This window comes from Pyricularia oryzae, chromosome 2, assembly GCF_000002495.2.
Source record: "Pyricularia oryzae 70-15 chromosome 2, whole genome shotgun sequence".
Classification (NCBI taxonomy): Eukaryota; Fungi; Ascomycota; class Sordariomycetes; order Magnaporthales; family Pyriculariaceae; genus Pyricularia; species Pyricularia oryzae.
Genome location: NC_017850.1, coordinates 7,852,155 through 7,867,690, shown reverse-complemented (window position 1 = coordinate 7,867,690; position 15,536 = coordinate 7,852,155). Strand labels below are relative to the sequence as shown.

Below are 15,536 nucleotides of genomic sequence, written 5' to 3'. Positions count from 1 at the left end.
TTATAGCCCATTTGCACTAAAATTTTAGCGGTAGTAGGGCTGCAAGATCTAGCCCAATCGCTAAAACCCTCTGGAATTTGCAAATAAATATCTACGTCGGTAAGGTCACTATTTAAAAACGCACCGATAAAATCGATTTGTTCTATTTCCCAATTTTGTGCATTAGCTATAGCCAATAATATACGCCAGGTGGGCGGTATACTAGTGCTAGCAAAAGTCTCGATATAATCTAGGCCTTCGACCTGTAAAAACCCCCTAACAACAAGCCTGGCTTTATACTTTATAGGCTTATTATTTTCATCCTTTTTTAATTTAAACACCGGCCGGGTAGAGACTAGTCTACGGCCTGTATGCATTTTAATTTTAGGGATAAAACGGAAGGTTTTTGCAGTAACGATCTGGTCGAATTCAGACGCTAAAGCTGCTAACCATTTAGCACTTTCAGGGCTTTTTAGGGCCTGTTGGTAGCTATTTGGTTCGCCGTCTTTAGTGGGCTTTTTCTTTGTTTTCTTTTGGGTTTGATAACAAAGATAATGCACGTAATCGATATCCATAGGATCTGGGTTTTCGAACTGCGAATTTAACTCCATATTCTGTATTTTAGGTGCCGAAAACACCGGAACTTCCGTTATTTTAGGTGCTGAATTAGGCACCGCTACCGTTATAAGCTCTGGGGGGCGAACAGTAGACTGTACAGGCCAGGGAGGAACTGTAGTTGCGGGAGGTAGGGGATTATTATCCACTGGATCCAAAGTTTTGGCGCTGTAGATTTCGTCTTCAGGTTCAGAATTAGAATCCCCCTCTAAATCTGGATTTTCCCCCTCTGAAATCTGTAGCGTTTCCCCTGGAATAGCCAAATTTTCAGCGGGTATACCCTCTAAAATTTTTACGGTAGAGGTTTTATATACGGCCCGTCTGGCGGGGGCGTAAACCAACGCGGTAGAATTGGATAAATGGGCTAAAAGCCTTACTGTTTCCGTTCGGGGAGCCAATTTGTTGGATTTTTGGCGTTTTTCCAGCGGTATAATAGCCTGGCATACGGTACCAATAACCCGATAATGGCCTAAATTAGGCCTGTGTGGTAATCCAGGTTGAAATTCGGAATAAAATTCCTCGTAGGGTGTTAACTCCCTGTTAGTTACCGCTGTACGGTTAACTAAATCAACCACGGCTGACAGTAAATAACACCATAAATATAGTGGTAGACCTGCCGCTAAAATGGTAGACCTTAGCCTATCCAAAATAACCCTAGCGGACCGTTCCGTTAGCCCGTTTTGGCCATGGTTGTAGGGGTTGGAGGTGCTAAAATTAACACCTTTACTTGCAAACCAATCTTGAAGCTCTGTATTTACCTCGTGCCCCCCATCAAAATGAAATTTAGTGGGGTAGCGCCCGTACGTAGCTTTTAAAACCTTAAAAAAGCCTTTAATAGCCACTAAAACCGTAGGTCCGGCTTTATTCCGTAGTGAGATCGACCACCGAAAACGTGATTTTCGATCCACTAATAACAAAAATACGGGTTTTTTATTGTGAGGGTTAGGTTTAAGGGTTACTGTATCACCCTCTATGGAATCGAGGATATTAGGGGGTGTAGGGAGTGCCCCTTTATTTGTACGCCTAACAGAGGTGGCTTTAATGCAAGTAATGCAGGTAATAGCCCTAATTTTGTCGAAATTAGGTAGACCGTCTGCGTTTTTAGCGGTCTTTTTAAGCAATAACAACCCTATATGCCCTAAGCGCCTGTGCCATAACAGGGCTTTTTGGGCCTGGATTTCGTCACAATCGCCTGTAATTCCGTCTCCTTCAGCTGTTACCCAACCATCGGTAGTTCGATTTAGGCTTAAAGGGAGGTAATTTACAGGGGCCTGCACTAATTCCGGTACTAAAGGAGGTTCTAACAACGGATTTCTTGTGTGGGAAACCCCCTCTTTTTCGGTATTAGCCCCTTTTGAATTAGGCTGCTTAAAAGGGTCATCTAGCGGCTTACCGGGCCTACGGGGCCCAATCTCACGTGGATTTTCAGGGGTTTTTGCACTAAATTTCTGCATTACAGGTAAATCTACGGTTATATCCTTATTTTGTTTGGGATTTAACACTTCCGTTACCGTATTTTCTCCCGGTTCCGAATCGGTGTAGATTTTATAGTCGTCTTGGTCTTCAGGGACTATATTATTTAGTTTTACCTCCAACGGGGCTGCGTAGCCCTTTGTAACCCCCTGTAAGGTTAGGCTAGAGGCGGTGCTATATTCACCAATTACACAGGCGTAATTCGAAACCGTAGATGTAGTATTTCGAATAAGGATATCGCACCCTTTTACCTCCAAACAGAACGAATTTTTGGCGGTATTTAGGCGTCCCCACGCCTTGCGATCCCGATCGTACAGGGTATTTTTTAATAATACGCCCCCTGTATTGTAGTGTATTAGCCCACTAACGATATTTATTCCAAACGAGGGGATATATAGCACGTTATTTAACGTAACCTCTCTAAATTCGTCAATTTTGGAGCCATACCGGACCTGTATTTTAACAGTTCCAGTGCCAATAGGCCTAACAGGGCCACCTCCGGTACCGATTTCGACTGTTGAGCCGGGGGTATAATCGGTAAAAAATTGCTTATTTGCAAAGATATGGTGCGTGCTACCTGTATCGTACAGGACCGGGTAGCCTAGCCGTCGGGGCTTAGGGTCCCTATTTACGCCGCTTCCAGGCTTCGTCTTAGCCTTAGAATTAGTTGCTAATACCTGTGGTTTTAGCGTTTTACCGGTATAATCGGGTTCCGAATCCGATTCCGTGTCACAGACCTGAAGGACAGCCACTGGGCTGTCGCTTAGTCATGACCCCTGTCACGTGAAGGCGCGAGGGCCGAGCGCCTCGCGCGCGTATATCTACGCGAAATCTCTGCAGTCTCCGATATGTAGCTCCTCGAGCTACGTCTTCGTCAACAACCACCTGCTACCCTGTACCTGGAAGACTAGATAGCCAATATACTCTGTCCTGTTACCTGATCGCCCGCACCTACCTGTCCGCCCTGCCTGCCCGTGACATTACGTAGCTCCTTCATTAGGTGCCCGCGATGCCTGCGTCACTGCAACCCCCGATCTTAACCGATTCGACCGAGGAACTGATCGAACACCTACAAGGACACCCTGAACAATGGGTGTCTTACATCTCCGATTCCTACCAAAAGCTGCAACTATTGCACGATAGCAACGTCCGCCTGAACTCCTGCCTAGAAATGCAGGAAGCCGAGACCCAACGCGCCCGCGCCGAAACGGACCGTGTCCGCGACAAGGCGCAGGCCGACATTCTGGCCATGGCCATGGAAAAGGCCTCCGCCATAACCTCCCGGGATGCCGCTTTCGCCGAATTAGAGAAAACACGGTCCGAACTGAAGGAAGTTCGGACCGTAACGCTACCCACGGTACATATAACCACCCCCGCCCCAACTACCAACACGCCTGTTGAACCCCTTATGGTTACTCCTATGGGAACGACTCCGCCGCCTGCTTCCGAACATCCCGCCTCCGCCCGCCTTTCTGAACGACTTCCAGACCCCGATAAATTTACGGGCGCCCGCTCCGACCTCCGCCGCTTCGCCACCCAAATCCGGGGGAAGATGACCTCAAACAAAGACCGCTTCCCCAACCCCGAATCACGCCTGATTTATGTAGCCGGTCGACTGTCCGGTAAAGCGTACAACCTAATCCTGCCCAAAATGGTCGGAGGCACACCCCAATTCGGAGATTATACGGATCTCCTCCAATACCTAGAGGAGGCATTCGGGGACCCCGACCACGTCCAAAACGCACAAAACAAACTATATGCCCTGAAGCAGCGGAACGTAGATTTCGCCGAGTATCTGTCGGAGTTCCAACGCCTGTCTTTGGAAGGAGAAATGCCGGAGGATGCCCTCCCCCCTCTTTTATTCCAGGGAATATCGGAAGAGCTCCAGGACATGCTCCTCCACAACCCCGCCCCATCTCGCCAATACCACGAATTCACCCGACACCTGCAAAGCTTGGATAACCGCTACCGCCAGCACCAGCAGTATAAAAATAGACAGACACGTACCCCTCGGGCCGCAGCGCCCCCCGCGCGCGCGGCTCCCCGAACCCAACCCGACATACCGCGGGCCGCCCCCAAGCCAAACGCGGAGCTCCCGCTTAACGACCCTATGGACCTGAGCAGCCAACGCCGCCACAACCGCAAGGAAAACATGCTATGTTACCGTTGTGGATCCCAAGAACATTTCGTTGCCAAATGCCCGGAACCGGATACCCGCCGCACGCGGCTGCACCAGGCCGGAATCGAACGATCCAGGTCCAGGTCCAGGTCCCCGCGCCAAATACAAACCAAACTCCCTAAAAACCCCCGCCGCGGCTCGGACGCCAGCCGCTCCAGCAGCCGAAGTTCGAAAAACGGAGCCCGCCTGGGATAAGTCGCCCCCAGGCCGCCAAGGCCGCGCATAGACCGCCGGCGATCCGCATCTCTGCCGCCGCCGTTCACGGGTTCCCCGTTGAAGAGGAATATAACCAACGATCCGACCTGATGATCCTGCCTGCCGAACTGACAGTGGGGGGCCAAAACCTCCCAACCTATGCCCTCACCGATTGCGGTGCGGAAGGAAAATGCTTCCTCGACCAAGGATGGGCCGAAGAACGCCAACTACAAATGTATCCGCTGCGAAACCCATTCGACATCGAAGTATTCGACGGAAGGACCGCCGAAAGTGGGAAGTGCACCCATTATGTCCGAGGACAATTGAGAATCAAGGACCACATCCAGAAAAACGCGCTGTTCTTCGTCACACAGCTAGCCCATTACCCCATTGTGCTAGGAATGCCTTGGCTAAAGCAGCACGATCCAACGATTGGATTCGCGTCACACGTTATTACGTTTGACAGCGACTATTGCCGCCGACACTGCAATATGCCCGACAAACCGGAGAAGGTTAAAGCTTTACACGCCGTACCAAAAAAAAGCCGCCCCCAGTACCAGGCTGACCGACCGCCGTCCCTCCGCGAAATGGATATCGCCCCTATCTCCCTGCAAGCCGCGAGCATGTACGCCCGCCGCCGATCCTGCCGACTGTACGCCGTAACCTTGAAACAGATTGATGAGGTTCTAGCCGCCGACCCCCAAAATAGGAACGGGCCGACCCTGCCCGAAACAATCCGGGAATTCGCGGACGTATTTTCCCCGCAAGAAGCCGAGAAGCTGCCCCCACACCGACCGTCCGACCACCATATCCCGCTTATAGAAGGAAAAACGCCGCCGTTCGGCCCCCTGTACGCCATGTCCCGCGAAGAGCTGATAGCCCTTAAGGAATGGCTGACCGCAGAGTTGAAAAAAGGGTTTATCAGACCCAGTTCGTCATCCGTCGCCTCGCCCGTTTTGTTCGTGAAAAAGCAGGGAGGAGGGTTGAGGTTTTGCGTGGATTACCGCGCGCTGAATAACATTACCGTAAAAGACCGTTACCCGCTGCCGCTAGTCCGAGAGACCCTGAACAACCTGGCCGGCATGAAATTCTTCTCGAAAATCGATATCGTTTCCGCTTTTAACAATATTCGGATTAAAAAGGGGGAAGAATACCTGACGGCATTCCGCACGAGATTCGGCTTATACGAGAGCCTAGTCATGCCTTTCGGGCTAACGGGAGCCCCCGCGACGTTCCAGAGATATATAAACGACTCCCTGCGCGAATACTTAGACGTATTTTGTACAGCCTACCTGGACGACATTTTGATTTATAGCCGCACCCGAACAGAACACGAAGAACATTTGAAACTCGTACTGGAAGCCCTGAGGAAAGCCGGGCTATACGCCAACGCCGCGAAGTGCGAATTCTTCGTGACGGAAACCAAGTTCCTGGGCCTGCTGGTCGGCGTCGAAGGCGTAAAAATGGACCCTGAAAAAATCACCGCTGTCCTGGACTGGCAAACACCCAAAAAGCTTACTGACGTACAAGCATTTTTGGGGTTTGGCAACTTTTACCGGCGCTTTATCCGAGATTTCTCAAAGATCGTAGCCCCTTTGACGAGATTGACCAAGAAAGACGTCGCATTCGAATGGAATAGCGCCTGCGAAACCGCCTTCCGACTGCTGAAGAGAAAGTTTACCGAAGCCCCCGTACTGGCGCACTTCGATTGGGAAAAGGATGTGATCCTGGAGACCGACGCTTCCGATTATGTTTCTGCGGGAATATTATCACAATACGGCGACGACGGAATACTCCGCCCCGTCGCGTTCTTTTCGAAAAAACACACAGCTACCGAATGCAATTACGAGATTTACGACAAAGAATTGCTAGCCATTATCCGCTGTTTTGAAGAATGGCGCCCGGAACTCGAAGGGACGTCGTCCCCGGTCCAAGTAATTACGGACCACCGCAACCTGGAATATTTCACGACGACGAAAATGCTCAACCGCCGACAAGCCCGATGGGCCGAATTCCTGTCAAGATTTAATTTCCGTATCACCTACCGACCCGGGAAACAAGGAGCGAAGCCCGACGCACTAACCAGGAGGTCAGAGGATATGCCTGAGGAGGGGGATGAACGACTTAAGCACCAAACACAAGTCGTACTGAAAGAACACTGTTAATAATAATGGTGCTAACAGGGGATATAGGGGTAAACCCTAGGTGCGGCGTGGTAAATAACCAGTGCTAAAAGCGCTAAATAATAGGTAGAAATGCACTATAATTTTGGTACTGATAAATAATTGGTTGGGGGAGATTTTGCTTTATTTCCCTTACATACTCTCCGACATCGAAGTGGGGGTCCGCACGCCAGAAAAGGTTCCGGTGCCGCGAATGAATTTCCGAAAAACTAATTTGTATGGGTTTTTGAAAAAACACCCTCATTTGCATACAAACCATCTCTGGGTTTGCATTTAAACGTTAACTTGGTGAAATTTTCAACCCGGTACAGGGTAGCTGACTCGCAGGTGCAGGGTGGGTATTAAACCCGGTACAGGGTAGCTAACCCCACTCGCTGACCTTTAAATTGCATTCCTGCATTAACAAAGTAACGGAATTCCACCATTCCCCACTCCACTTCGGCACTAAATAAAGTTGGCTATATACAAATAAAAGTGGGCTTATTACATGCAAAATAATGCATATAATTAACACCCCCTCTCTTTTGCTACTTAATCCAAAAATAAAGTCGGAAAAGAAAAGTACGTAAAATAAAACCCCCAAAACAAAAAAAACAAAAGAAATTCCCCCTTGTGTCCCAACCCAACTCGAACCCCCGGTGCGAACCCCCTGGATGAATAAGCCCTTTGTACCAAACCCCCGATTGACTGAACCTCCGAATTGAAAAAGACCCCCAGAATTGTAACAACCCCCGGATTCGAACCCACGACCTACAGATTATAACCAACGGAACTTACTACTAAGCCAGGTAGCTAATCTGGCTGTTCGTTGTTGTGGATCCCAGAAAAGTTTAATATATAGGGTAGATTAAAAATCGCTAGGTCGCCCAAAACGCGAGCTAATTAAATTCGGATTCGACTTCGGGTATAAGGTCGGTATAAGTTGCTTAATAATCAACCTGAGCAGGGTAGGTTTGGGTAGATCGGTTGGTGTCGGGCTAACAAAAATCCAATAATTGCAAACAAAGGAGAAAAATGGTGGTAGTTAGCTAACGAACTAACTAGGTGCCCTACAATTCAATAGGTAAAAACTAAGTTTACAGGGGTTTTAACCCTATAAGCTCTAAAAAAACCTTGTGAATTGGAAGCGTTAGGGGCTTTGTAAGGCCGTCAGCGGGCATTTGTTTGGATTCCAGGTATTTTAGGGTCACTAATCCTTCTGTAACTAACTCCCTTACGTAGTGAAATTTTAATAACGTATGTTTAGTACGTTGGTGGTGCGTAGGGTTATGTGCGTTAGCTATAGAGCCTGTATTATCTCCAAATATTGCAATAGGGCCTTTTACAGGTAGTCCAATCTCTGTAAATAGGCTTTTAAGCCACTGTGCTTCACGCAGGGCTTCCGCTAAGGCGTCGGTTTCGGCTTCTGGGGTGCTTAGAGCTATAGTACTAGCCTTTTTGCACTTCCACGTTATAGGGCCCCCAGATAGGGTATACAAATATCCGTAAGTGGATTTTGAATCTTCCCTAGCCCCGGCAAAATCGCTGTCACTAAAACCAAGTAATTTTAGGCCTTTAAAACCCCCAATCAAAGAGTTAGGTGGTAAATTAGCTTTAATTACCCTATTTCCGTAGCAAATTGCTAGGGATTTAGTACCTGCTAAGTAGCGAAGTAGGTTTTTAGCTGCCGTTATGTGGATTGTAGTGGCTTTCGTTAAAAAACAAGATAACCATTGAACCGCAAAACCGATGTCCGGGCGCGTTAATAGCATTAAATACATTAGGGTGCCGATAATACGCTGTAACAATTTGATTTCTAGCGCATTTACGGGTTTGCCCCCACTATATTTTAGCACACCCGGCTGTAAGGGAACAGAAATAGGTTTGCAATCAGCTAATCCGAACGTTGCTAATGCTTCCTCTATATACTGACTTTGATGGAGCCAAAGCAGGCGGTTAGGCCTGTCCCTTATAATCTGAACGCCTAAAAAATAGGCTGCAGGGCCCCTGTCTTCCAATGCGTATATTTTGTTAAAACGGGCTTTTAAATCCTGAATATATTGCAATTTAGGACCTATTAGCAGGCAATCGTCAACAAAAGTAACAATGAAATGCTTGGATTTAGCATTATAAAAGACAGCTGGATCAGAGATTAGCGGCTTAAAACCTTCTGTAAAAAGTAGGCTTTTTAGCTTTGTTTGCCATTCTCTTGGGCCCTGTTTCAGACCGTATAGCGCCTTTTCCAACAGTATAACTTGCATTTCCTTTGGATTATAGCCCATTTGCACTAAAATTTTAGCGGTAGTAGGGCTGCAAGATCTAGCCCAATCGCTAAAACCCTCTGGAATTTGCAAATAAATATCTACGTCGGTAAGGTCACTATTTAAAAACGCACCGATAAAATCGATTTGTTCTATTTCCCAATTTTGTGCATTAGCTATAGCCAATAATATACGCCAGGTGGGCGGTATACTAGTGCTAGCAAAAGTCTCGATATAATCTAGGCCTTCGACCTGTAAAAACCCCCTAACAACAAGCCTGGCTTTATACTTTATAGGCTTATTATTTTCATCCTTTTTTAATTTAAACACCGGCCGGGTAGAGATTAGTCTACGGCCTGTATGCATTTTAATTTTAGGGATAAAACGGAAGGTTTTTGCAGTAACGATCTGGTCGAATTCAGACGCTAAAGCTGCTAACCATTTAGCACTTTCAGGGCTTTTTAGGGCCTGTTGGTAGCTATTTGGTTCGCCGTCTTTAGTGGGCTTTTTCTTTGTTTTCTTTTGGGTTTGATAACAAAGATAATGCACGTAATCGATATCCATAGAATCTGGGTTTTCGAACTGCGAATTTAACTCCATATTCTGTATTTTAGGTGCCGAAAACACCGGAACTTCCGTTATTTTAGGTGCTGAATTAGGCACCGCTACCGTTATAAGCTCTGGGGGGCGAACAGTAGACTGTACAGGCCAGGGAGGAACTGTAATTGCGGGAGGTAGGGGATTATTATCCACTGGATCCAAAGTTTTGGCGCTGTAGATTTCGTCTTCAGGTTCAGAATTAGAATCCCCCTCTAAATCTGGATTTTCCCCCTCTGAAATCTGTAGCGTTTCCCCTGGAATAGCCAAATTTTCAGCGGGTATACCCTCTAAAATTTTTACGGTAGAGGTTTTATATACGGCCCGTCTGGCGGGGGCGTAAACCAACGCTGTAGAATTGGATAAATGGGCTAAAAGCCTTACTGTTTCCGTTCGGGGAGCCAATTTGTTGGATTTTTGGCGTTTTTCCAGCGGTATAATAGCCTGGCATACGGTACCAATAACCCGATAATGGCCTAAATTAGGCCTGTGTGGTAATCCAGGTTGAAATTCGGAATAAAATTCCTCGTAGGGTGTTAACTCCCTGTTAGTTACCGCTGTACGGTTAACTAAATCAACCACGGCTGACAGTAAATAACACCATAAATATAGTGGTAGACCTGCCGCTAAAATGGTAGACCTTAGCCTATCCAAAATAACCCTAACGGACCGTTCCGTTAGCCCGTTTTGGCCATGGTTGTAGGGGTTGGAGGTGCTAAAATTAACACCTTTACTTGCAAACCAATCTTGAAGCTCTGTATTTACCTCGTGCCCCCCATCAAAATGAAATTTAGTGGGGTAGCGCCCGTACGTAGCTTTTAAAACCTTAAAAAAGCCTTTAATAGCCACTAAAACCGTAGGTCCGGCTTTATTCCGTAGTGAGATCGACCACCGAAAACGTGATTTTCGATCCACTAATAACAAAAATACGGGTTTTTTATTGTGAGGGTTAGGTTTAAGGGTTACTGTATCACCCTCTATGGAATCGAGGATATTAGGGGGTGTAGGGAGTGCCCCTTTATTTGTACGCCTAACAGAGGTGGCTTTAATGCAAGTAATGCAGGTAATAGCCCTAATTTTGTCGAAATTAGGTAGACCGTCTGCGTTTTTAGCGGTCTTTTTAAGCAATAACAACCCTATATGCCCTAAGCGCCTGTGCCATAACAGGGCTTTTTGGGCCTGGATTTCGTCACAATCGCCTGTAATTCCGTCTCCTTCAGCTGTTACCCAACCATCGGTAGTTCGATTTAGGCTTAAAGGGAGGTAATTTACAGGGGCCTGCACTAATTCCGGTACTAAAGGAGGCTCTAACAACGGATTTCTTGTGTGGGAAACCCCCTCTTTTTCGGTATTAGCCCCTTTTGTATTAGGCTGCTTAAAAGGGTCATCTAGCGGCTTACCGGGCCTACGGGGCCCAATCTCACGTGGATTTTCAGGGGTTTTTGCACTAAATTTCTGCATTACAGGTAAATCTACGGTTATATCCTTATTTTGTTTGGGATTTAACACTTCCGTTACCGTATTTTCTCCCGGTTCCGAATCGGTGTAGATTTTATAGTCGTCTTGGTCTTCAGGGACTATATTATTTAGTTTTACCTCCAACGGGGCTGCGTAGCCCTTTGTAACCCCCTGTAAGGTTAGGCTAGAGGCGGTGCTATATTCACCAATTACACAGGCGTAATTCGAAACCGTAGATGTAGTATTTCGAATAAGGATATCGCACCCTTTTACCTCCAAACAGAACAAATTTTTGGCGGTATTTAGGCGTCCCCACGCCTTGCGATCCCGATCGTACAGGGTATTTTTTAATAATACGCCCCCTGTATTGTAGTGTATTAGCCCACTAACGATATTTATTCCAAACGAGGGGATATATAGCACGTTATTTAACGTAACCTCTCTAAATTCGTCAATTTTGGAGCCATACCGGACCTGTATTTTAACAGTTCCAGTGCCAATAGGCCTAACAGGGCCACCTCCGGTACCGATTTCGACTGTTGAGCCGGGGGTATAATCGGTAAAAAATTGCTTATTTGCAAAGATATGGTGCGTGCTACCTGTATCGTACAGGACCGGGTAGCCTAGCCGTCGGGGCTTAGGGTCCCTATTTACGCCGCTTCCAGGCTTCGTCTTAGCCTTAGAATTAGTTGCTAATACCTGTGGTTTTAGCGTTTTACCGGTATAATCGGGTTCCGAATCCGATTCCGAACATAATTCTATAACCCCGCTAATAGCGGAATTAACCTCCTGTTGCAGTGCCCGGTACGGTAAATTACCGCCCGAATCGCCTGCCTGTTCCAGGGCGTTATACGCTGCGCAAACGCTAACGTCACCTGGAATCGAGCCCGTAAATAACTCGAAATCCATTGAAATCATGGAAGTTCCAGCGTTCGATTCGCTGGAATTGGAGGATTTATTATCTTTTGCAATAGCCGAATCCGAATTAGGGGTTGATTTGCCCTTTTTTCGTGATTTGGAGGTGCCGTCCTGCCCATTATTTTCCTTTTTAGCGTCCTTTTTAGCGCCTTTTTTCCCTGATTTTCGACCTTCAGCCCTGTAATTAGTGGCTTTGGCAGTTGTAGAGCCTGAAATCGAATTTTCGGATATAAGGTCCGCCATAAGGTATTGCAAATTTAATCGATCCGAATTTTGGCCTATAGCCTGCAGGGCCCGTTGGGTACTGCGTTGGCGTTCGGTCCAGGTAGGGAACGTCCCCTCCAGGGCCCGTAGGTATTGATTTCGTACATCGATAGGGCTAATTTGCACGTTGGCATTCGCTAATCTAGCTACCAGGGAATTAAAACGGCTGTTAAATTCTGGTATTGACCCTCTAAATTTCGAAAAATTTAGGGCGTGAAATTCCCGATATAGCGAGTCTCTGCTAATTTCGGGTGCAACGGAATAGCTATCTTCCAGGGTCTTATAGGCCGTTACAGGGCTGGAATGCCATGCAATGGATTCTAAAGGTTCCTTGGTTAGGCTGTCTTTAATAAGCAATAATAGGACTGATTGCTCATGTTCCGGTAGGCTATAGCCAATTTCAGGGTTGGAAATAAATTCCGCAGCTTTTATAGCCCTGAATTGTACTATAAGTGCCTGTTTCCACAGGTCGTAATTGCTAGCCCCTACTAATTTGCAATTTTCGGGGAAGGAAAATACCCGTTTTGATAGTTCTTTACCTATCCCGTCACCTAGAATTAGGTTACCGGGTGGATTAGGTGGTGCGGTAGCGGTATTAGCGCTAAAAATCTGTGGGTTGGCCTCCAGATTACCGCTATTGGGGGTATTAATACCCGCAATACCACTAAAACTAGTGGGTTCACCATTTTTCAGCGTCAACAGAGATGTTAACTGTTGAATTGTGTGCTGAAGTTGATCCAATTGCGTAGTTAACGCTTTTAATTGCAGGTCTTGCGCCTGTAATTTAGCGGTTAGAACTTCATTCGGGCTGGATTCAGGGCCCCTATCCGGTGGAATTGGGCCTGGGAGGCCCGACATAGGGCTGTCTTCCATTGTAGGGTGGCCTGAATTATAGTTAAAAACTAACCTAGTCGCCTAAGGGTAAATACCCCAATCTAGGATTTTCTATAGCCGTTTGCCTTCTAACGGTTACAGGCCTATACTTGCCAAATATAGGGCTTATTGCTATTTTCAATGATCGAATCCACTGAAAATACAGGGTTGGAATCCCTAAATCCACAATTAATGGGTGCCCTGGTATTATTTGTACCGATCCAGGTGCACTAGCGATCGAAAGTTCAATTCGCTAGGTGGGTGCAGGGTAACCTGCAGGGTAATTTGCAGCGTTCGGTTAGTGGATCACTGGGCTATTAGCGGGCGAATACAGGGGTTTTGGCCCTGACTCGTTAGCGCAAACCCTAATTAACGCACTAAAAATTTGAGCCAATCGCAATAGCGATGCACAACCCATAAAAACCACACCAAAAATTTTGGGATTTGCAATCGAGCGAGCGCTGCAGTGCCTGAAAATTGGGCCTGAGTCAAACGCTAATATAGCGACCCCTCACTGTAATTACAGGGGGGATAGGTGCTAACGTAGCACCTATAACCAACAATTTGCACAAAAACAGCAATATCTTCGTCAATATACGTGCTGCGGATATGCGACAATAACCAAATTAAAGCCTGAAAACAGGGCTTTCCAATAATGCAAAGTGCGCTTTAGTGCACTAGCTAGAACCTTTCCGGGCTCATAACCTGTTAATAATAATGGTGCTAACAGGGGATATAGGGGTAAACCCTAGGTGCGGCGTGGTAAATAACCAGTGCTAAAAGCGCTAAATAATAGGTAGAAATGCACTATAATTTTGGTACTGATAAATAATTGGTTGGGGGAGATTTTGCTTTATTTCCCTTACATACTCTCCGACATCGAAGTGGGGGTCCGCACGCCAGAAAAGGTTCCGGTGCCGCGAATGAATTTCCGAAAAACTAATTTGTATGGGTTTTTGAAAAAACACCCTCATTTGCATACAAACCATCTCTGGGTTTGCATTTAAACGTTGACTTGGTGAAATTTTCAACCCGGTACAGGGTAGCTGACTCGCAGGTGCAGGGTGGGTATTAAACCCGGTACAGGGTAGCTAACCCCACTCGCTGACCTTTAAATTGCATTCCTGCATTAACAAAGTAACGGAATTCCACCATTCCCCACTCCACTTCGGCACTAAATAAAGTTGGCTATATACAAATAAAAGTGGGCTTATTACATGCAAAATAATGCATATAATTAACAAACACAATTTACCTGCCCGCCCCACCCGGTTACAACCCATAATCCGCCAAAACAAACCCCTATTGCCAAAACACCTAATAGAGCTACTAGACGCCGGATACGAATCCGACCCGATAACGCAATCTGCCCTAGAAGCGTTGAGGACAGGCGCCGACCGCCACCCCAAGCTGCAATTGGCCGAATGCGAAGAACGATCCGGCTATTTGTATTACCGCAATAAACTGTACGTACCCGATTCGAATAATCTGAAAGCCGAGATCCTGCGCCGCTGCCACGACTCCCCCGTCGCCGGTCACCCCGGCAAAGCAAAAACCTACGACCTGCTGTCCCGAGAATATTACTGGCCCGGAATGCTACATTACGTATCATTATGGGTAAAGAAATGCCAGACCTGCCGCCGAATCAACCCGTCCCGCGAAGGCCACCAGGGCCTCCTGCGACCCCTGCCCACTCCTGAACGCTCATGGCAACACCTGTCGATGGATTTTATCACACATTTGCCGCAAAGCAACGGCCACGACGCCATCCTAGTGGTCGTAGACCGCCTGACTAAGATGAGACACTTCGTCCCTTGTAAAGGGACCTGCAATGCCGAGGACACCGCCAACCTGTACCTACACCACGTATGGAAACTACACGGGTTGCCCCTGACGATAGTTTCGGATAGAGGCACCCAATTCGTGTCGAAGTTTTGGAAACACCTGACAACCCGTTTGAAAATCGACAGCCTGCTATCCACTGCTCACCACCCCGAGACTGACGGACAGACCGAGCGTTTTAACGCGTCCCTGGAACAATATTTGAGAGCTTATGTGGCCTACCTGCAAGATGATTGGGAAAGTTGGCTTCCCCTCGCCGAATTCACAGCCAACTCCCACAAGTCCGAGACCACCGGAACCTCCCCGTTTTACGCGACTTACGGATTCCATCCCCGCATGGGATTCGAGCCGGTACCCCTGAACCAGCCTTTGCCCGCCCAGCGGGATGCCGAAAAGCTAGCCGCCCGAATGGAAGCCATTCTGGAACAAGCCCGCGCCGAAATGACCGCCGCCCAAGCCCGTTACGAAGAACAGGCGAACCGACACCGTACCCCGGCCCGCCGGCTTACCGTCGGCCAATATGTATGGTTAGACGCACGGAACATCCAGACCGCCCGCCCGCAGAAGAAACTGGATTGGAAGAACTTGGGACCCTTCCGAATTTCTGAAGTGATTAGCCCGTACGCCTACCGTTTGGACCTGCCGTCGTCTATGAGAGTACACCCTGTTTTCAATATAAACCGACTAAAACCTGCTGACGTTGAGCCCCTGCCGGGCCAA

At 47.5% G+C, this 15,536-nt stretch overlaps 1 protein-coding gene across 1 annotated transcript; it reads right to left on the bottom strand.

The window, feature by feature from the left end:
- Window positions 1-6,642: 6,642 nt before the first annotated feature.
- MGG_15947 (uncharacterized protein) lies at window positions 6,643-7,105 on the bottom strand (the record flags this gene model as incomplete). The annotated part of the gene is made up of 3 exons (XM_003715702.1): window positions 6,643-6,701; window positions 6,765-6,833; window positions 6,991-7,105. Coding segments are annotated over 3 exons (243 nt in total), but the record flags the coding sequence as incomplete, so codon positions are not given.
- Window positions 7,106-15,536: the final 8,431 nt, after the last annotated feature.